The sequence below is a fragment of the Podarcis tiliguerta genome, assembly GCF_965153285.1.
Source record: "Podarcis tiliguerta genome assembly, chromosome: 6".
Taxonomy (NCBI): Eukaryota; Metazoa; Chordata; class Lepidosauria; order Squamata; family Lacertidae; genus Podarcis; species Podarcis tiliguerta.
The window spans coordinates 41,496,807-41,520,408 of record NC_139539.1 but is presented as its reverse complement, the minus strand read 5'-3'; the positions used below and the strand labels follow the sequence as shown (position 1 = coordinate 41,520,408).

The window sequence follows — 23,602 nt, the reverse complement described above, 5'->3', positions numbered from 1 at the left end:
GGTTGCTTCATCTATACAGGACAAATGGATGCCCACCAGAATTTGCAAAGTGTCACATAATGCTATTAGGTTTTTCCCCTCGGTGAATTTGTGGCAAGAGAATCCCATTTTACAATATGAAAAATGCAATGTTTGAAGAGGCCCACTCTCTTCTGTGTATGTACCTTAACAGTGCTCTTGTCTTTTATATTGCTTTCTTGCAGATAAGGCAAGGGACTTCTTTTCTTATTTTTTGATAGTAAAACCTGTAAGGTGGTATTCAGTTAAGTTTTACTAAGAGCAGTCCTGTTGAAATTTATGGACTTCTCTTAGTCATGTTCATTAATTTCAGTTGGTCTATTCTGAGTAAAACTTAGTTGAATACCAGAATATATGGACACTCAGGAACATAGGGTTGGTTAACCATGTGTAGTGTTTCTGTTGATGTTAGCAAGTCTCCTTATCCCCATGTTATGAATGAAGGAGACAGATTCTTCCAGTGCATTGCAAGTGCTCTCTGTGGCAATTGACTATACAGTGGTACCTTGGTTCTCAAACTTAATCAATTCTGGAAGTCCGTTCCAAAACCAAAGCATTCCCAAACCAGGGCACGCTTTCCCATAGAAAGTAATGCAAAATGGATTAATCCGTTCCAGACTTTTAAAAACAACCCCTAAAACAGCAATTTAACATGAATTTGACTATCAAACGAGACCATGGATCCATAAAATGAAAGCAATAAACAATGTACTGCTTTCACACAATCAATCAGTAGCTGAACCAGGTTCCACACAGTCACAAAAACAAAACAAAAAGCCACAAAAACGCAGAATAAATAGCAAAAACAGACAGACCTCAGCGTAACACTCAAAACAGAAGTGTGGCACTCAAAACGGAAGTGTGGCGCTGAAATCGGAAGCGTAACACTCAAATCGGAGCACGTTTGGCTTCCGACAAAAGTTCACAAAGTGGAACACTTACTTTCAGGTTTGCAGCATTTGGGTTCCAAGTTGTTAGAGTACCAAGGCATTTGAGAACCAAGGTACCACTGTACAGGCAACCCTCCCATTTACACAGGGGTTATGGTCCGAGGCATCACAGGCATCAGTGAAATCACATATATTTGAAACACTATCAGAAAAGCCTGCAAACACTCTATTCCATCCCCGCCCCTTTTTGTGATGTTTTTGGGTCACTTCTGGATGTGCTTGTGCATGGTCCCACACATACTGAATGTGTGTAAATGAGGGGTTTGCCTGAATTGGACAAAGCCTGGTAACCCAAAAAGCAGGGGATGCAAGCAGATGTAAGGCAAGCAAGTAAGCAGCTTTTAAAAATTAAAAATAATGGAGTGATAAGAGAGCTTTGTCTCTTTTAAATAAAATTATGTTAACTTCAGTTCAGAATCATGAAAACTGGGCTTTGGGCCATGTTTGTGTTTAAAAGATCCCCTTCAGGTTGGTTAGATCAGTTTAGCAGCTCAACTGCTGTTATTCAAGGGAAATCTTGTTTACATACAGCTTGGATTATAGCAGTTGAACCTGTATCCATTAACATTTACATCTTTGGTTAGATGTAAACATCCATGGATATAGGCGCAAGTGCTCTAATCCAGGCTGTAAGATTCCCCTTGAATAACAACAGGTGTGAAGTATAGGGAAATTGCTCATCACAGCGCAAGGGTGGTAGCAAAGGGTGAAATCAGTCCTATGCAAACTTATTTGCAATAATAAAAATCTAAACAAAAGAATATTTAGATCTGTCTTACCGGAAGAGATTTTGAGTTTACCCAACAATCAAAAACATTCCTTTAGAGCAAGCTTTTGATTCTGTTGCTGCTTATTGTATTGTATGTGAGCATGGCTTTTCCCCTTCTTGTTTTGTTTTTGCTTTTTCACTAGCTTTACTTTGATAATTTAATGGTTGGCTCCTTCCTGTTTTTCTGTTCTGTTTTATATTTGTAAGCCACTTTGACAAACGCCTTTGTGGAATGAAAACATGGGGCATATATATCAAAATGCTCCTTTAAAAAATCCTAATGCAAAGGGCCCTCCTACCTTCAAATTACTAGCCAACCTGGTGCATTTCAACAGAAGCTCCTATCAAACGAGGGAGGCTTGTATTAAAGGAACTTGAACACAGTTTTCAAATTACAGCAACCTCCCTAGGTGTATTCAAGCATTTGACTGAACAAGCAAATGCAGTGTGAGAAACTGAGATATGAAAGCTAGGAGCTAAATGGCACCTTAATCCTAGGTTATGGGCGCAACAATGGAATGTCTAGGCACGCTTTTTTTATAACCAGAATAGAAATCAGAAAATGAATGAACTGCAGCTAAAATATTATGTTCATTTTTCCCATGGTCTAGTCCAGGGGTGAAGACAGGAGTGCCTGGCGTGCTCTGGTCCATGGGGTCACGAAGAGTCGGACATGACTAAACAACAAACAACAGTCCGGGGGTCAGCAAACATTTTCAGCAGCGGGCCGGTCCACTGTCCCTCAGACCTTGTGGGGGGCCAGACTATATTGGGAGGGGAATGAACAAATTCCTACGCCCCACAAATAACCCAGAGATGCATTTTAAATGAAAGGACACATTCTACTCATGTAAAAACACACTGATTCCCAGACCCTCTGTGGGCCGGATTTAGAAGGCAATTGGGCCGGATCCGGCCCCCAGCCCATAGTTTGCCTACCCATGGTCTAGTCCTTCCCCTGCCCACTCCCCTAATATTCTTAAGAGGGTCTCTTCTCCAGTCTTCAGAAAGTAGCTGGAAGTGGGGAGGCAGAAAAAGGTCCTCCTTTCCTTCCACGCTGCAGTTTTAATCTGAAATCTTAGGCGCAGTACTGCTCCTAGAGTTCAGAAACTGCTCATGCTAATGAATTTCCCAATTGCAAAATGCATCTAGAACAATGGGAGTTTCAAACGCTGAATCCATGGATGGGGATCAGAGAATTGTAGAGTTGGAAGGGACAATGCAGGAATCTCAACTAAAACACTCATGACAGATGGCTATCCTCTGCTTAAAAGCAGCGACTATTGCGCAAGCTCCACCCCGACCCCCTGATGCTTGCTTGCCCTGCCAGCTTAGCTCCCAACTTCCCCTCTGTTGAGCAAACAATGTCTGCAGGGGGCTTTTATTCATGTTTGCTTGAACATAGGTAGAGATCTCCATGCTACCGGGGATCCTGACAAAGCAGGGGCCCTGATTGCATGAGATGTTCTACTTGCGTTCAGCCAAATGCAAAGCTCCTGTAGACCTTCCTTGCTCAGAATGTGATTGAAACAAGGATGTTGTATGCATTCCCTTGCTCTCCTGTGCGCAGTTTTAGCCCATGTGTGCTTAGCAAGGGAGCCTGAGGGAGCCATTTCCAGCAGGAAATGTGGGAAGCAGAGAACCAGTGCAAATTTGCAAGAAGTAATTAAAGTGAGTGGGCAAAATAGTTCCCCAATGATGCAAAAACAGGAGTGGAATCCTATAAGCTGTTCTGAAGAGGTATGAATCTAGTTACTAAACAGCTCAATTTATGTGAAGCACTTAGGTTTGGATTCAGACTGTTAAAATTAATTGGACAATGACTCCATTCCCACCTATTTGAATAAAATTAAGTTCAACTAACTATATAAAAAGGTGGAGGAAACATCAGCCACACACTGCCTGATAACCATGTTGTTGCATGTCCAGGCCTTGGGTGGTTGTGCTTTCACCTGGTCCAGAGCTCATTTTAGTTGTTTGAAAAGTACAATGAGAGTTTTAACTAAGACTGCAAGCCTATGCACACTTACCTGGGAATAAGCCCCATTGAACACAGTGGAACTTACGTCTGAGTAAACATGCACAGGACTACACAGTGCAACTCGGAAAAGTCAAGATTTTATGGGAAACTTAAAGAGCGGATTCAGACATTCTAACAGTATTAGTGATTTGCACAAACCCTCTTGGTTGTTTATCTCTAGTGTGAACTCTTTGTCAGGCTCTTCTAGATAACCAAACAAAGCAGGTGCTAAGTACTGTAATTCGTGAGAAAGTGTGTCATACCCTTGTAATAAGGGATTTGCAAACTATTATCAGCAGTGGTATTGACTCTTATGAGAGACCACAGTGTCCAGCTATAGTCTGTGACAATCTTACTGCCATGTTTCAACTAGGGAGTTATAGCTCTTCTGATTTACTGTGCTGGAAATGTATCGGTAGCTGATGGTAGAACTAATATGGCTGGAGCTATAAGTAGGGCTTTAAGGTCATAGGAATCCTAGGCTTTCCACACTTTTATGTTTTCTGGGTTTTTGTATCAATATGCAGATGACGATTTGGATTACTGACTGTTTTGGAATCCAGTCTTGGAACATCTTCACAAGCATTGATGTTTCCAAAACATATTCTTGGTAGGAAAATATGTTTATCATGTATTGACTCTAATGAGAGACTCTTAGGTGTGATCAACACATATGTGTCTGTTTTGCCATTGAGCAATGCATAGTGGGAAGTTGTAATGACTGGGGCTTCCTAAAATATGTACATGCATCCAATTAGACAAGTGTACACTCATTGAACACACATGGTGCACACACGGCATATTCATATGGTCACATATGAAGTGGTTCTTGGTTTCAGTGACATGGGAAGCATATGTGTGAAGCCAAAGAAAGGTGCTGATTTCATCTATTAGCCTATCATCTTGGTCATTTATATTAATTTTTGTTTTAAATTTGATGTACAGGAGGCAACAGAGACAGGGGAGAGAAAAAGAATCCAGGATAAACAAGCGAATAATGTATGTCAATTTCTGTTGCACGTATATGGGCAGAGTTTCATTGACAGGAATGAAGAAACTGTGGTCCTCTAGATATTGATGGACTGCAGTTCGCATCATGCCTGACCATAGCGCATGCTGGCTGGAGCTGATGGGAGTTGGAATCCAACAACATGTGGAGAAAACACAGGACCCCCACTATTGCATGATGGCAGGGGGACTAAGGAATCATGTCAAAGTCTTCATGGAAAAGGTGAGATTTGAAAAAGGGTTTGAAAGAGGAGTGTGAGGAAGCATATAGAAAGTGTTCTCAGAGGCAGTTCCAGACATCACGGCTAGCAAGGTAGAAAAGGCAAAGTCCTTGGAGCAGAAGACCTTCAGAAAAACTTACTTTTAAAAAAAGTATATCCCATATTTCTTTCCAATAAAAAATTTAAGTCAGCCGAGAGTGAGTTTCAACCACTTAAAATGCAATATTAGGTAAAGGTAAAGGGACCCCTGATCATTAGGTCCAGTCGTGGCCGACTCTGGGGTTGAGGCGCTCATCTTGCTTTATTGGCCAAGGGAGCTGGCGTACAGCTTCCGGGTCATGTGGCCAGCATGACTAAGCTGCTTCTGGCGAACCAGAGCAGTACCTATTTATCTACTTATCTATTTATCTACTTTATCTACTCTGACGTGCTTTTGAACTGCTAGGTTGGCAGGAGCAGGGACCGAGCAACCGGAACTCACCCCATTGCGGAGATTTGAACCGCCGACCTTCTGATTGGCAAGCCCTAGGCTCTGTGGTTTAACTCACAGCGCCACCAGTGTCCCCAAAATGCAATATTAAAAATAGCTTAAAACAAATTACAGTCACAAGAACAGATTGGGTCTGAATATTATATCTTGTGTGACAAAGGCCAGGGTAAAGAGACGTGTCTTCAGTCAAAGAAGACAGAGACAGCGGGTAATAGTTGAAAGCCAAGGTTTCATATGCCAGGAGAACTAAAATTATGCTCGTTGTCTAAAAGGAAAGGTCTTCACAAAACAGCAGGTGGCCATCAAAGAGTGAGGGAAGTGGGACCCGCTCCCCCCAGGAAAGGATGTAAAGAGTCCTGGTGTGTGCGACCACAGGAAAGGTCCTCTCCTGCTGCCAACCAAATGCATACCTGATACCACAGGAAGGTCCTTTTGTTTCTGAAGGAACTGGGCTACAGCATGCAGATCCAGTTGACACAAGGGTGGCTTGCAGCACCGAAGGCTCCTAAACACAATTTGTAGTGTTCATGTGTTAGAAACAAGTGACTGTGCACCCACTTGGAGAAAAAGAAGAGAGCTCACATCATGGTACCAGGTCATACTGAGAAACCTTTGGCAGGTATTGGGGGGCAGAACACATCACAGCAGGGTGAAAGTCATTTTAGCCACCTTTCTCACTTGCAAATATAAGCAGCAGTAGAAGAGACACTGAAAATTGCCCTGTCTTTTCAAAAGTCTCAGCATGACCCTGAGCCCAGCAGGGCTGCCGGCAGTAAAAGAGACACCAGTCCACAGAAGAGAGCAATCCCAGCTGAGCACTTAAAGTAAGTGTCACCTTTAAGGAATACCATTGCTTTTCATGCTGTGCCAGAAAGGGCCTTTTTTTCTGAATTGGAGTGGGGAGGAGGGCTAGACTGATTAGTGGGGACATGGACAATATGGCTCCTGGTGGTGGAAAGTCCTTAAAGGTTTACAACTTTGTTTGCTAGGTGTCCTTGCTTATAACCAAGAAATCCACCCAACTAGGAGACAAAGAGGAGGTTGGGGGCGGAAGAGCAGGAATTTTGCCCTGCTTTGATCTCCAGCACCTTGGGTGCATGGACCTTGTCCCTAAAATGTAGGACCATTTAGGAGTTACCTCTGCCTTCCATCTTATAGCGCCATGGCTTGAAGCAAAGAGGCTCAAAGCAGCGCCTGTTCAACGCTGGGTGTAGTGCAGAACTTGCCTTCTCGATGTCTGTCTGTGATTGCTTCTTTAAAGCTTCTAGCCCACATGTTAGCATGAAACAGTTTGTATATACACAACTGCATCTTCTTAGTCCCTCAGTCTTAAGTGGAAGGCAAGTACAGCAAGGGAGAATATTATCAGATCAATATGTCTAAATACGTAGAGGGAAAACATTAAAGTTGTGATGTTTGGAAGTAAAAAATACTGACAAGTTATCAAAAAGTCTTTGCAATAGTGGGAATCTTCTTTGGCTCTTTCCCCACAGAGAGCTACAATTCCCAGAGTTCCTTGGGAAGAGGAATTGACTGTTAAACCACTTGGAGTTGTAGCTCTGTGAGGGAAGTAGGGGTCTCCTCACAACTCTTAGAAACGGCAGCTCCCAGGATTCTTTGGGAGAAGCCGTGACTGTTTAAAGCCGTATGATACTGCTTTCAGGGAGAAGGGGCCTGTGTTGTCTGGCTATAGCCTTTGGTGTGTGCCCTTTGAGCCCCAGAGCCGTCCTTGGCTGTGGCAGCTGTGCATCTTGAGGGGTTTGTCAGCTCAGTGCCAGTTTGCCAGGCCAGCACTGAACGCCTCCACTTGCTCTCACACCTCCCTCTCTTTTCCATGCCCTGCTGCCGTGTGCTCCCCATAACAAATGCTTGACATAAGTGCAGCTCTGTGCCTGCAGAGCAACTGTGCCTTGCCCACATCCCTCTGCTTCGAACCGGGTGCCAGATCAGGGCAGGTGTAGGAAGGGGCTGCCAAAGCTGTTTGCTGGAGAGAACAGACAGCAGGACACGCAGGGATAAAATAAGGGCGCACTGTGAGGAATGGAGTGGTGCGGGGAACAGGTGCCTCAGGAGTCCGAGAGACACAAAGAGCCTCTTGTCTCTTGTCCAGAGCTGGAGAACAAAACAAATGCCATTCTTCCTAAACTTTTAGGGTGGGTCGGGTGTAACTGAATGCCGGCAAACAATGCAGAGGCAAAGTTTCCTCCTCTCTTGAAACTCCCTTGTTTTATTACTCTGCAATAAAAGAAAACTTGTTTTCTGCCCAAATGGCAGGGCCCTTTCTTAGTTATCTCCAAGGCACAAAAATAAAGATGGGGACTTTCTTCAGGATGAACAGATAGGAATGAATTAGGAGCCTGCACCCCCAGCTGGCATTTAGTTACTCTGTTGACAAACGGGAGGACGGGAAGATATGTAGGACCCTGTATATTTATTCCCAAAATAATGATAACGACTATAGTCTAAACCTTACTCTCTGACTGAGTGGCTCCTGACCTGAGAGCTAGAGAATATGGTTTGTAATACAGTCCAATTAGCTAATGTTATTAGAGAAGGAAGTATGAGAGATAACTGTTTTATGGGGAAATGGAGTTTATTTCTCAAGTTCTGGAATAACAAAGCTACAAGATGCCACAGAAGCATGTGCTGTATTAAGTGCATTGCAGTTGAGATTCTGAGAATAATTCTGTGAACAATGTAATATCAGTAATCATAATGGTAAATGTAGATCTTCCTTTGCCTTTGTTTTAGTAGAGATCATAGAAATAAGATTTTTGATAAGATTCCATTCTGATTGTACTATCTGTTATAAATGGGGGGAAACCTCAAGTTCAGTAACTTGTTATGTCTTTATTGCCCCAGTTAAGTTTTTAAAGACAATTGGTATGGTACACAAATTATATGCCGCCGATTAAGAGCAAGAATTTAGCATATGTTGGTTTTGATTATTGTTGTAACTAACCCTGGGACCTTATGATGAAGGGCAGGCAAGAAATCCCTAAATAAATTAATAATTTAGGATCGTAAATTCACAACTGCAGGATTGTTTTGAGTTTTGCAGGATGCTTTTGTGTGGTGTCACCATAGTGCACTTACACATTCCCCCCCCCTCTATTAGTGCCACTGAGCCAACCTCTGTGCTGGGGGTTTTTTTACATTAGCGTTGCAAACTACCTGAAACAAAAAATGGCTTGTGTCTCATATGTGAAAATGTCCTTAGATTAGTATTTGGCTAATCTCACTGGCACCTAAGTGCTAGCAAAGGGCAGTCTCTTCCTCTTGCTCCACCACACCCTGTCCTGTCTGGATGCAGTGTGAAATGGCATCAAACAATTCTGGTTTCAAAGCTTGAAAGTGTTGGACTGAAAGGGGTCAGTGAGTGGAAGCTTCTGGTTGTAGCAGCACATACCCTATTCATCTCCTATCAGACAGACTTCTCAGATCATTAAGATACCCTGTCCAGATGCCTAATGAGGTTTTGTTTTTCTTTTTATCATTTTATTGCTTGTTGTTTGCCTCCCTGGACTCCTTTGTGAGGAAGGGTGGGGATATAAATTTCAGAATAAATTAATATTCAGCTGGGAGAGGCACCATGATATTGTTGAACAAAAACATGGTGTATTGGCCCTGGGCAATCCTGAAAAGAGAGCAGTCATCTTAAGCAGTAGCTGACGGGCTACATTCAAACTTTGCAAGGGAGACTGCAATGACACTGAGCAGCTACTCTGTGCACCATCAGAGCTGTGCATATCTGTAGGACTGGGACCCCCATCACTTATTTTGGTGAACAGGTGCAAAGGACTTACACTTCTGTGAAAATTAAGGCAAGGGGACAAAATAATCTCACCTCTCCTTGCTGTTTTGCCTGTCGTTCTAGGGGTTCTCTGGACCCACAGAGGGGAAATTCTTTTGCACTCGTGGGACTCATTTTCTGGCTTTGGCTAGTGCAACAACTTAGCTGAATCCAGCCCAGAATGTTTAATTGGAGTACTTAATAACCCCTGCATCCCCCCTCCCCTTGTTTATTCCAGTTTGATGGCTAGTCACTAGTTGCTGTGAGAAAGGAGGACTGCGATTCCATCTGTGAAATTGATAGAACTTGTGTCAAGGCTGCTACACATATTACATGTATATGAGATTCCTGATAGACTGCATCTGTCAGGAATCCCTGGAACACAATAGCTTCTGGAGATGCTCAGCAATAGGTGGAGCTGTGTGCTCTGATCTTGTCTTGTATTCAGATCCTTTTGATGAGAAGGCTGTTGGAAGATTAATTTTGACCTGAATGCTTAACTTCACAGCATCTTAGGGTGCTTACCTGTGGAGTTGCAAATGGACCAGGGGCATAAATTGTGGGTCCTCAAAGCAGCAGCCACAGCCAAGCACAGATTTCTCAAAAGTTGGAAGGCTTTCAGCTCCTCAGAGAAATGAACTTATTAGACCTAGCAGTTACAGAACAATTGCCTTGAGTCACCAGTACAAATATGCAACATTTTGGCTCCATTCCTAAAACTATATGGTAACTAGCTCGTGGCAGCGAAAATGCAAACTAATTAAGCTGGTTCATGTTTTGCTGTCTTTCCCCCACTTCCCCCTCCTCTTTTCATATCTATCTTGGACATAGAGGGTGGGAATGTCTTAGAGGAGGCACTGAAAAAGCTGTATATATATTAATAATCTTAGCTTATATATAATTACATGAGTTTTGGTTGGAGGGGCTGGGAGGGCTGTTTGGTTGCTGTGTTATTTTTGTAACTTTGCAAAAATTGATACAATCTAAATAGAAAAAAGGAGAAAGTAAAGCACTTTACACACTAAGAGAAAGTCCATGCAATCACATTTGCAGGTGATCTGTTCTCTGAATCAGAGTACTATTGATTCTAGTCTATGGAATAGCAGCAGGATCGATACAACAGAAATGTATTATTATTATAATAAATGTATTATTATTATTATTATTATTATTATTATTATTATCATCACCATCATCAAAATCATCATCATTTACCCTGTCCATCTGGCTGGGTTACCCCAGCTACTCTGGGCCCTTCCAACACATATAGAAACCTAATAAAACATCAAATATTAAAAACTTTCTGATACTGAGCTGCATTCAGATGAACTACCATTCGCTGCAACTTATTTAATGAGATACTTCCTCTTGTGTTTCCAGGAAGTATCTTATTAATGCACAATCTTTAAAAAAATAGCTTATAGTATCCAGATTGTAGTGGGCCCTAAGGTGTGTGGTGAAGTGCCACAGGACTAATTTGCTAGATATTGTTTAGACATTGAACTGCTATTCTTTTCAGTTCAGTGCATGCACTTCCCGTGATAAGAAAGGCAGCTGCTGCTTCAGAACAGTTGCATGTCCTAGGAAGCCACACTTGCTTTCTTACATTGAGGAGAGAGGTTGAGACGGGTTCATAAATGGCAATGTAAGGGAGAACAGAAAACAGGGAAAACAAAATAGGTCAGCAATTGAGGTGCTGTTCTGAGTACAGTGGTACCTCAGGTTAAGTACTTAATTCGTCCCGGAGTCCGTTCTTAACCTGAAACTGTTCTTAACCTGAAGCACCACTTTAGTTAATGGGGCCTCCTGCTGCTGCCGCGCCGCCGGAGCACGATTTCTGTTCTCATCCTGAAGCAAAGTTCTTAACCTGAAGCACTATTTCTGGGTTGGCAGAGTCTGTAACCTGAAGCGTATGTCACCTGAAGCATATGTAACCTGAGGGACCACTGTATATCCAGATAAAAATTCTGAGCAAAATTGGAACTTTTAAGTCAGCTCTGCGATGCTGATAAACAGTGATGTGGTCTTGATACTTAGAATTGGTTGGGAGGCTTCATATTGGCACACATTGATATGATGCTAGAGCACTGATTTCTTACAAAGATAAGGACAGTCGAGATGGTCGTGTCATCAGCTCAAAGAACTGCATTACATCAGTTTTATTTGGAAGATGGAAAAAGGGGATTTGGGGGATGGGAAGGGAAAGTCTGTTACAAAGGGACTTCCTCGTTGCTTTCCCATACACGCAGATAGGAGCAAGCCAGAGTGATTTGATTGAGAGAGCGATGCAGAGCTCTGGTCTTAAGTTGCTGGTTAGTGATGGGGCTCACTGCGTTGACTTTTCCTCATAAGGATGTTGGGAAGATAAAAGTGGCATATGCTCAGGTATGTCACCCAGAGCTCCATGGTGGAGTGCTGAGCGGTAAGGACAAATGAAAAACTTGCAGTAAATATACTAGTGGGGATTTAATTTTAGGTTTTTTTCTTCGGTTTCGGCTGAAGAAATGACAGGAAGCATCTTTTGCTTTGAGTCAGTTCCTGTTGGTCTTCAAATATGTGTGTTTAAATGTGTGTTCGCGTGTATCCTCTGACATTTAATATAACGTGGAGCCGCTTCTGACATTGCTGGTAAGTTATGTTGTTAGACTGTCAAACGGGCACAGCAGCTGGGGCAGCCATTAGTCTCAATGCTGAATTTATATTGAGTCAGTTGGAGGGTAGTGGGATGTCGGATTGCAGCTGCTGAGGGCAAGGTTGGTTTTTAGGTTCCTTTTTATCCTTCTCGACTCCTAGCTAAACACTTTAATAGAAGAATATTTCTGTTCATTGCAAAGTGCTTTGCAGTGTTTATGGTGCCTAAACAAGGGCACAAAGGGATATTGGAGAAATTATTGTAAGTACAGATAAACATGTACCTAAAATTTTTTTTTTTAGTAAAGAGGACCCTCTTTTAGTCCTCATGGAAACACTCTGGTCATCTCTAGATGTGGCATTGGATCTTTATCCCACTTTATGCCATCTGTCCCTCTCCAACAGTGATTCATGCTTATATCAAAATTGGTCATTTTGCATTTTCTTGGTCCTACTATAAAATTTATAGAACATCCCTCTATTATTGAATTTAGGGACTAGTAATAATTGACTCACCAGCATGAGTTTGATCAAACTGCGGGAGGCAGTGGAAGACAGGAGTGCCTGGCGTGCTCTGCTCCATGGGGTCGGGCATGACTAAATGACTAAACAACAACAATAATTGACTCAAAGCAAGACTTTTTGTACATAAAAAGCATGGGGTACTTTTGATTGTTCTGTAATTTCTCAACCTCATCACTCCTTGTAATAGCCAACTCAGGTGGTAAACGCCAACAGGATAGGAGCCAAAATGGAGCCACTGAGAAACCACGGGGAACCCTGGGGTTTGCAGAAGTGTGAAAATATATAATAAAATCCCCTAAAGTGACAGCCCCCACTCCAAATAACACCCCAGTGAGGTTTGAGCATGCCCATTAGCTGTAGACTGTTAAGAGCCAGCTGAAAAAGGAAAGTCTCTCCTGCAAGTTCCAAAGACTTGGAACAACTCAGAGCAGTGAGTTTAATGTGGCTGCCCCTGTTGTGGAATTCCATTCCGATATGACAGGCACCCACTATCTGCAAGTGGGTGACATTTTTGTTACTGCAGGCTTTCCCCTCTGGGTATATGGGTCTTTGCTGTGAAGGTCTATCTTGTATTGTTTTGATCTTGCTTTAAATGTATCTGCTGTTTGTTGCCTTTAAATATTGTTTTTCTGTTTCTATTGTATATCACCTTGATATTGTGTAGAAGGCAATGAATAAATTGATGATGAAGATACATTGTGCTATTTGGAAGCAGGTTCCATTTAATACTTTGGAATGTCTGAACCTCACTATATTTTTTCCCTCTGAGAAACTCTCAACTTTCTCTTGCTTCTTTGGAGCTGTCCCAAGCAATTCTCCCATGCATACTGATTACTTGCATCAGCAAGTGTTGATATATGTGTGTGAATGAGCCATCACACATCAAACAGACAGATCTTTCATATCACCTCACAGTGCCTTGCAGCTGAGTCAGTTCACACATTCAGCTGTGAAACATCACATTTTGCATAGTCAAACGATGGACGTGCTTAAAATCAACAAGCCTAGCTCATGGTTTGCCCAAATCAGTGTATCTGACATGATCTCTCTCTGTCCTTATTAATTGACTGTACCTATGATTGAGCAACCAGATATTAGAAACAGAAGAAACCCAGAGTATCATCTTTTCTAGAGGGTTGCAGCAAAAACAACCATAAAAGACTAATGTGTGTAGTCTGGCACAAGCATTTGCAATTAGAGTCCACTTCACCAGAAGCAAGACTTGTGATCCTAACTTGGCAATCATATATACATACACATGGCTTGGGGGATGGTAGGAGTGAGGTCAGAAGAAAATGAAATGCATGAAGAACAGATAGTGACAATTACATGTAAGCAAAATATTTATTTTCTTGATTAACAATATTGATGATATCACAAAAATCTTGGACAGTTTGATATTGAAGTAATCATCTCTTCAGGTATCCAGGTCCAAATCTTGCAGGACTTTAAAAGTACACACCATCACTTTAAATTTTACTTGGCTGGTAACCAGTGAATATGTTTAAAAACAGATACAATACATTCCCATCAAGTGGTTCCAGCCAGCTATATTGTGACTGTATTTTGAACTGGTTGAGGTGTCTGAACAGTCTTCTAAGGCAGTCCCACGTACAACATATTGTAACAATAAATGAACATTCTTATGCAAATGTGCTACCATGATATGTTCATTTTGCAAGATCACTGTTGTTTGTGTAGAATGTATGTGATGTAGAATATTTTTTAAAGCATAAGAGTGCATACGCCACTGTTAAACTAGCGTATTTGGCACAGGGCTCTGGGAATGAACCAAACTCTCTGTAAGTGTCAACCTTCACTGTTGTCCTCTTTGCTATCTCCAGGTTTTCTTGGAGCTGAACGCACAGAGTAGCAGGGCTGTGTTAGTAGATGCGTGGTAAGAATTCCACCTGATAGGTAGCTTCAGGCACCCAAATTCCCACACTCTTGATTAGAAAGACTCTTGCCTACCTTAAGGGGGGATGAAAATCATGCTTAGCGTAATTGCTTTCTTACTGCCATAAGGGGCCTGGGTTCTTAGCTCCTTCATAAACAATAGATTTTCCTATGTCTTTTAAAAAAAAATGACTGGAATCAGGTAACTTTAAATACAAACTGGTAATTAAAATCTGTTGCAGAGTTAGCAGGAATACCAACTAGTTCTATGCAAGGATGCTAGTACCAAACAGAAGGCAAGCCATATCTATAAAAGGAGGGATTGTATCAACAGCTATTCTCTTAGCTGTTGCACAGTGTCATCAAATGATCATCAGCAGAGGGCTAGTGCCATCATGTTCATTTATACGAGTTGGCGATCTGGTCTGTTCATGCATTGATGGTCTGTCTAAGGGGGTATTGCAAATCCAAGGGGAGAAAAATAGAGCACAAAACCCATGTTGGTTTTGTCTGTTGGTTCTTCTGTAGTGCACTCATTTTTGCCAAGGCAAACCTTTATGAACTGAAGCCTCCGTTTACAATATGGACATTGTGAGCAGTCTGCCTTTGTACTACGTTTGGTGTGAATAGAATCCAGTGTATTAAAATTTTTCATATATATGGGCCTAAATATGATTTAGCTATACACTGTGTAGCATAGGGGATTTCTATTCTACTCATATTTTGGCTGTTAACCCTCAAACCATTTACTCCTAATAACCCACCTAAAAGTACACCTTCATCCAAGGCACAGGAGCCCTGATGGAGCAACGAGTTGGCAACCCCAGGCATCTCTCTTTGTCTTTCAGGATCCATCCCACCCCAGACGCTGCCCAATAAACACCCAACACCATGCTACATGTGTCTTTCCCAGCAGTTGGAATACCACTTCAGAACCCTTCCCCAGATGAATTTGTGTCAGTATGGGCATCTAGAGGATTTTTTTTTTCTGCAGAGAGGGGCAAAGTAAAACACTGAAAGTGGGGAATAGGCTAGTTTCTTACTAAGAAAAAACTTAGAAGAACAGTGCCTGTACATTTTGCTTCATGTGTCAGGTTCTACAAATGCTTGAGCTTATTCAAGTCTAAGCACTCTTGGAAGAATCTGATTTTCTAGATCCATTTCAGATCCGGTTTTGGCACAGATACTACTACTACTACTACTACTACTACTAATAATAATAATATGAAGGCTGGGGATCTGTGAATTATAGTTTACTGGTGGGGTGCACCGCCCCTTCATGGACACCCATGGACTTCATTGTTCTGGCATTACTCATATCCAACGTGCTGCAACACCGCTTGAGTTTTACTCCACCCACTTCTTTTGTGGGTGACAGGCACAATTTCAGGAAGGGACTTGGCCTGGGACACCCCACTGCAAACCTGAGTGTTCCTTCCTTGTCATGGGACAGCTTCCCTTGCTCAGCCCTTTCCTCTCCCTCAGCTGGAGTGGGAAGGCAGCTGGTATTGAAGCCAAAGAGGCTGGTAAATACTGGACCCACAGGTTTTTATTATGGGACGGACAGTGTAAGATAAGCTGGTCTCTGTGCAGTTGGAGGCACAAAAAGCAAACTGTCCCCTCCCGAAGTGATTCTCCAGTCATGGCCAAATTCATAGAGGAAGGTGGTTTTGCTGCCACTGCTGTTTTTTTAGAAATAATCCTGTCACAACTTAATAATGCAAAGGAAGGTAGTAATTTTGTGCCCATTCTTCACTGACCAAAACTTTATTGATCTTGTTCCATGCAGATCCATTTGAGGTACCATTAACAGACTTGAAGCCATCAAAATTGGAGGGTACATTGCAATGATACACAATGGCAGCCACCCTGCCTCTTTCGTTTCAGACTTTCAAATCCACACATGGCTATGCCATAGGTTCCTTGAGATTTCACCCTATCCAAGAAGGTGCCATTTCCAGATGTGAGGCCTGCAAATGTTCACATGCTGCCAGTCCCAGGGTGGCTATTTTTTGTTACTGGCACTGGATAAACAGGAGAGATAGATTTTAGCCAGGAAGGGTGGCAGCACAGGGAGGGAGAATAGCAGGATGTGTGCCACAAAGAAATAACAATGGAAGTAGAAAGAAGTTGTGCAGCCACTGTTGAGAGAGTCTGGCGCCATAGCAAGATTTCAGTTTTTTGGGCTTACAGATAAATTCACCCAGCTTTGATTATTCTCAGTGGTTATTGTATATTCACTCAAAGCCCAAATTTTTATGAGATAACTCTTCCCCCCACCCACCGCCCCATGATGTATAAGTCAGGATGTTAAGAGTAAGATTTAGAGGTTTGTGATGACATTACCCTTTCAGTGAAGCATAGACTGATCTTTCTGTAGGGGCTGTTGCTAAGCAGCAGTGAAGCACCCAGGATCCTGAGTCAGCTCAGCATTGTAACTAAAGAAGTGACCAGCATCACACCTCTCGAGTTAGGTTAAGAGATAGCTCAGAGCTGCTTCAGATGGGTCTGTTTATCACATCACAATTAATAGGTCCCTGATAAATTGACACATATGGTCCAGAAATGCAAGTGAATTTACCTGACTGTTGAATGTGGCCATAATCTGTGTTGACATAACTTCAGAATGCAGCTATGATGCAGTGTCCTCATGTAATTCTCATCTGAACTACACATAGTTATTTCCTAATGTTTAGGAAATCATGTACCTCCTCCTGCCTCAAAACTAACATACTGTAATTCACTGAACACCAGAGTGCTGCTGTTGAAGACAAGGCACTTGGATTTGTTTAGTTGAGGATGCAGTGGTGAACGGGAACATAACATAACTTTGGGACAGAGCATGCAAATACTTGGCCTGCAGGGGACCGTAGGTTCAGATCCTGGAAGTAATAATGCCACTGTATTCTGCTCTGGTCAGACCTCACCTGGAGTACTGTGTCCAGTTCTGGGCACCACAGTTCAAGAAGGACACTGTCAAACTGGAACGTGTCCAGAGGAGGGCAACCAAAATGGTCAAAGGCCTGGAAACGATGCCTTATGAGGAACGGCTAAGGGAGCTGGGCATGTTTAGCCTGGAGAAGAGGAGGTTAAGGGGTGATATGATAGCCATGTTCAAATATATAAAAGGATGTCACATAGAGGAGGGAGAAAGGTTGTTTTCTGCTGCTCCACAGAAGCGGACATGGAGCAATGGATCCAAACTACAAGAAAGAAGATTCCACCTAAACATTAGGAAGAACTTCCTGACAGTAAGAGCTGTTCAACAGTGGAATTTGCTGCCAAGCAGAGGCTTGACAACCATATGTCAGGAGTGCTCCGATGGTGTTTCCTGCTTGGCAGGGGGTTGGACTCGATGGCCCTTGTGGTCTCTTCCAACTCTATGATTCTATGATCTCCCTTTGAAAAGGGTCTCAAGTTGCACAGCTAGCAGAGACCCCCACCTGGGACCTTGAAAGGACAGCTATGGCCAGTTAAGATAGACACTATTGGGTTAGATGAACTAATGGTTTGATTTAGTATAAGGCGGCTTCTTGTAATCAGATGGAGAAGTCACAGACTTCTCCTAAGTCTCACCATCCAGTCTCTGTGAAAAGGGAATGACAAAAAAAAAAAAAAAGACCGCTTGTCATCAGGATGAAAGAAAAGGCAAGCTTACCCCCAAACATTTTACGTGCAAATGCTACATAAACGAGCACCCTTTGGTGAAAAGGCGAGATGCAAATTAACAAATAACAATTGCTTCATAACTTTAAAAAGTCACTGCTTTGTAGGCTTAACTATTTTAGCATACGGGGTGTTTCATTACCCGCATCAGTGCCAATCTTTCTTTGAATCTTGCTGAAATTCTTGGCCTCTGCCACATCCCTTCTCTTTGTCTTGTACATTCGAAGACTTCAAGCTTTGCTTAGCCCTCCCACCCAGTGCAAGAAAAGGAAACATTAAAAGGAAAGCCCTATTACAGGAAGACATTTTCCATGTCCCAGGCCAATTGTTCCGGTTCCCATTGTTTGCACTTCAGAGCGCCCCCCCCCCTTGAGGTAACTACCTGCGACTATTAGAATGGGGAACAGGCCCAGTGCTGGAACAAGCCTTGTAACAAGATAACTGGCTGTATTTTTGTTCAGCAAACCATGTAATAAAAATACAATGGCTCCCTTTTCAAACAGACACCTATTAAAGTAACAGACCCATTTTGAGAGTAAACTTCCAGTGGTACCAAAAGGTTAAGTACAATACGAATCTGACCTGCCGGAGGATTGGAAGTTTCTCTTTGTGTTCTCTTTTAAAATGAATACATTTTCAGCTCGCCACCAACTGATTGTTCTTGATTCCCCCATTGTCCGGATGACAATGCAGCCCTCTTACATGGCTGCATACCAGCCAGCGTGAGAGCGGGATCTGCAACAAGAATATGGCTTTCTTTCCCCCTCGGCATAATGGGGTTATGCATTCAGCATTCTTTCTGAAGTAATAAGGACTGGAACGAAAGCATGGGTTCCTTTCTGCTCAGTTCATTTTCATCTCTGCATATTGTGCCTTTTGCGGGACGGGGTGCCTTGAAAAACCTTTTTTTACGTTTCTTTCACTCTGACCTTCTGTAGGTTCTTTGAGCACTTCTGCAAAATGAAATGTATGATAAGTTGGCAAAGATGGTCTTAGGTCCTCCATGTACCATTTACTACAGCGTGGGCTGTTTATGCTACTGACATCCCTTGCATCAGAAATGGAAAATGGAGGACCAGCTGCTAAACCTGCCTTTTGTTTTGCGACAAGTATGTTGCAAGCAATAGGAACAGTATGTTTGCAAATGTAGGCCAATGACAGGTTCAGGAACCATAATTTACTGGGAACTTTGGGTCTTTCAAATGTAGAGCACTGTTGCACACATGTTGTCCTGGTGGACTTCTTATAGGCCTCTAGTTGGCCATGTGGAAACAGAGCACTGGACTGGGTAGGCCTTTGGAGAAGCTGAAGTTTTGAAGCATAGCAGGTAGAAGATACCGCTCCATAAACAAGTAAGGGCAGAAATCCAAGCTCAGTCTAGCATTTATATCAGGACTAGCCAGACTGGAAGCTTGATATAGCCTGCCTATGATATTAGTCCAATGAACCCTTACACAAATATGAGTCCCCAAGCACAAGCAAATTCACTTTATCCCATCTGGTTTCCACTGGGGATTATCTTCAGCATATCTCCATCCTTCCTGGGTAAGTTAGTTAATATGCACTCCTGCTCATCATTTGTAAGCATTTAGAAGGAGCAGAGTTCGGTCGCAAAGCACAAAAGGCCACTATTTTTCTGAAGTTAAGCGGGCCTGGATCTGGTCATTGATCACCTGGGAGCTGTCTGTATGCCGCCTGGGGTTTTATGATGGAAGAAAGGCAGGATTGCTTGCTTGCTTATTTATTTAGCACAGCAAATAAAACACATAAAAGCAATCAATAAACACTAAAATGCAATATTCATTCATCAAAGTTAGATAAAACGTCAGCAATCTTGTCAGTTTTCCTTTCTACTGCACAAGCCAGTGTCTCAGCATACCAATATAATACATAAAATGGTAAATAAATAAATTTTCTTAAGAGGAATGTGTACCTAAAAGTCAGCTCACCTGTATTTAGTTCATATTTATCACTGCATTTTTTTGGGGGGGGGGGTGGCATGAAATGTTGGCATGGCAAGTTAACTTAAACTGCAGTAAATCCTTTGGGAGGCCATCTTTCTCAGATTCTTCTACTGTGGGCAACTTAGATCACTGGCAGGTTAACACATATCTGTTCAGAAAGAATGTGGTGTTCAACAACACACCCAGCGCTCTTGCATGCTTGCTAAGATCACAGACTGTGGTGCCCTATCATTTCCTTTTGAGGCCTATTGTGCCGCTTATTGAAGTGAATGCTCAATCTCTCACCCAATCTAATCTGTCATGGGGCATGCCTAGATGGCAGCTTCCTGCTTTGCTGGTGGTTCTGCAGCTTAGCGCCACACTGGAAGTTTGGCACGCACTGCCTTTTAATAAAGAAACACAGAGTTGCACAGTGGGTTATATAACAGCCCTTCAAGGGCTCCCGCTGTCTGCTGAGAACAGTGTTGCAGAGGCGGTCTGCGTAATGCCCTCCAGATGTTTCAGGACAACAGATCCCGTCGTCCCTCACCATTTGCCATGTTGGCTAGATCCAGTGGGAGTTGGGAGTCCCAACAATATCTGGCAGGCTACCCTGAGCTATAAACCAGGCAGTCCCTAATTCACACATGACTCCTGCAGTGAACTTTTAAGAAAGTTCCCATGACAGTTCCTCCAGTTCCATCACTACCCCGCCCCCTTTGCAAAATGTGGAGATAATAATGGCCTATTTTTCAATGTCTCATTTGCAGTCATACACAGTCACAGAATCTTAGGAAGTAAACTTAACACACTGAGGTTTCCTTATGAGGAACTGTGTGCAGGATCACCCAGTTGCTGAGACAAAACAATGTTCAAAATTCCGCAGGCGCCTAGCGCAATTTGCTACTGCCATGGGTCCAATTGCGACTATTCAGAGATTTCTGGGGTGCCAGGTTGGTGCCTGACTCATGCACAGTAAAAGACGCCCTTCTTGTGCTTCTGTGCTGCTGTGGACCCCTTGCTGAGCATCTTAGTCCTCCATCCCCCCCTTCAAGCATCAAGCAAAGTGAGGGCAGTGCTGAGTGCAGATATATTTGGCTGTGCTGTAGCCTTTCCACAAGCCACCCAAATGGAACAGACCACATGTTATGTCTAGAGTTTGGATCCTAGAATAATATGCAGGGAGGGTTTTAGAATGTAGCATCTGATTGGCCTTTGGGGCCATCAATCCAGCTCCAGAAGGGAAGTTTGAACTAGCCTATCAGGTGTGACCTGGGATGTGAATAAAGGATATATAGCCTGGGGTCTGGGAGGGGCCAGAGGGAGACACACCTGATGACTGACTGTTTTTATCACAACACTGAAATAAACTCCATGAAACTGATGGCTTTTCTCTGAGTATATTTCAGCACACTTTAAAAATCCTCTGTATTGGTCAGAGGATTTGGTCAGTTAATGGTATTAACTATAGTTAATACCATTTCCATTTCCCCTGTGTGTGTCTTTCCTTCTTGCTTTCTGGGACAAGTGAATTGTCATAAGAGCAAGCTACAGTCAAGCAATGTAGCTGAGATAATAGAATTGTAGCATTGTAGTATTGGAAGGTACCCCAAGGGTTAATGACCTAGGTTTAAGGCGCCATTTGACGCCTAACTAGAAACTCCGATATGTAAGCTAGGTGCCAAATGGCTCCTTAAACCAAGGTTATAGTTGCCAAATGGAATGCCTAGTTGCCATTTTAGGGCCAGACAGACAGCTCAAAAGCTGTATTTTTCAATAGAATGTTTTTGTTCCTGAAATTCATTCGGATAAAATATAATGGATAGTATTCTGCTGGATGCACTGCCAGTGTGTGAAAACAGTCAAGATCCAAGGATCCCCAGGCATGTACCTCCAGATGGTGGAGACTTCAGGCGCCATCTTGGCACTCCCAGGCACCTTTACTTGGTAGCAAGTGTCTGATATCCAGGTGCAAAATGCGCCTGGCAAATTCTGGACACTGCCACCATAATCAAATCAATCAATCAATCAATCAGCCATGGCAGTTCTCCTGACCCTGCTGATCCTTTGCTCTGCCGTCTGAGCTTGAAGGGGATTGGAAACACCTCTGTGGGGGTGGATGCATTCAGCTAGCCTTCATGCCAAACAGAAATTGGAAGTTATTAACTTTTCATTAATTACCTTCTCACCTTCTCACTAAGTGGTCGAAGCTGCGGTAACGTGCCTTTGTGCTGTCAAGGAATGCAGAAAACTGCCCAGTGTGAGACTTGGGCACCCCAGCCAAGCTCCTTGAACACGATGTGGAGCAGCCGTAGGAAGCAGAGAGCAAAGGCTCTTTCCTGTGGCAGCGGCGCACCAGTGTCAGAGAGAGAGAGAGACCTGCTTTGTTGCCATCGGACGCGCGAGCCAGAGACTACATAATGCAGTTGGCATGCCTCGCGGGGTGGGGTGGGGGACGAGTTGCTGTCACTTATCAGTGCTCCTCCCCAACACATGGATGGCTTTTGTCTCCAGAAGATGAATCTATTTGGTCTCTGGTGGGCTGCGGCATGGATAGGAACGTACCAGGGATGAAAATGGAAGGGCGCAGGCTTCAGTCTGGAATGGCAGTAGGAGCCAAAAACCAAGCGGCGGAGGAAACCCAATAGCCTGAAAAGCACAATGATTTGTTCAGAGAAGGGCAGGGAACCGAGATAAAAAAGCCCTGCTAAGATCAGAAACTCTGGCGTGCACAGTGCCCCATTGTTCAGCTGTCACACTTCCTTTTACTTTATTGCTTTTGTCCAACACCCTATTGTTCCACTTCCTTTTGTCCCCTATTCAGTGTGCTGGCTTTTCATTACCCAGCCAGCCTTGTTGTTTTCATTTCTTTTGTCTGAAGTTCCTGAGAGGAAGGTTTTATTTTCAGCAGTTTGATTAATTCACAGCTTGAGACAGGCTTTGTTTGTTATGTAATTACTGCCCTGCGCTTTTCCAGAGCTCCGAGTGGCAGGGATGGTGGCACTTGGCCAGTTGCAATGGCTGCTTTCGCCCCAAGCCCCCTTTTTGTGCTTCTGCTCCAGGAAATTGCTGTGCAGTTGCATTGCTGTGCTTTTGGTTCTGACGGACCTGGAAAGGGCCAGTTCTCCTGTGGCATTAACATCACTCCTGTGCAAGGAAACACACATACAGTGTGTGAATGGGCTGTGTATATATGCCATTTTCACTCTGAGGCCCAATTCAGGAATTTTCTTTAACGCCAAATTCTGACCATGCCAAGGCAAATCCATCAATGTGATGTTTTCCTACCTTTCCCCCCTCTTTCCCCTCTCCCCACAGGATGTCCATGAGGAGCCCTGCCTCTCCTCAGCTGGAGCTCGATGGAGCCGGGAACATGGTGAACTGCAGCATTAAGATAGAAGAGAAGACTGAGAGCTGCTACCAGTCTACACAGGGGGAGGTGACTGGTGCTCCTCCTGGCTCTGAGAAACCACACAATTCACCATCGCCACTGAGTGAAGTTACTGAGCCCCAAACGCTTCCACAGGTGGGACAAAGTCTATTGGCTTCCATCTTTCCTCCTTGTCTTGAGGCAGGGCACTCCACATTTTCTGCACTCAAAGCGCATAAGCCAGGCCACTAGGATGTATAATTCCACTCAGATCTGGCCCAAGAAACTCAGACAGAGCAGTA

General features: G+C 43.3%; 1 protein-coding gene across 9 annotated transcripts in view; it reads left to right on the top strand.

Annotated features, from left to right (window-relative positions):
- SOX13 (SRY-box transcription factor 13) overlaps positions 1-23,602 on the top strand; it is a 59,913-nt gene that overhangs the window by 10,278 nt on the left and 26,033 nt on the right. For 5 of the 9 annotated variants that reach the window (XM_083445564.1, XM_083445560.1, XM_083445563.1 and 2 more), the window contains one exon: positions 23,249-23,456. In XM_083445564.1, coding sequence (XP_083301690.1) covers positions 23,250-23,456 — 207 coding nt within the window. In that variant the 5' untranslated portion in view covers position 23,249. Of the gene's footprint in view, positions 1-11,512; positions 11,655-16,131; positions 16,159-23,248; positions 23,457-23,602 lie in introns of those variants that run through there. The other 4 variants (XM_083445556.1, XM_083445562.1, XM_083445561.1 and 1 more) reach the window with 4 other exon arrangements.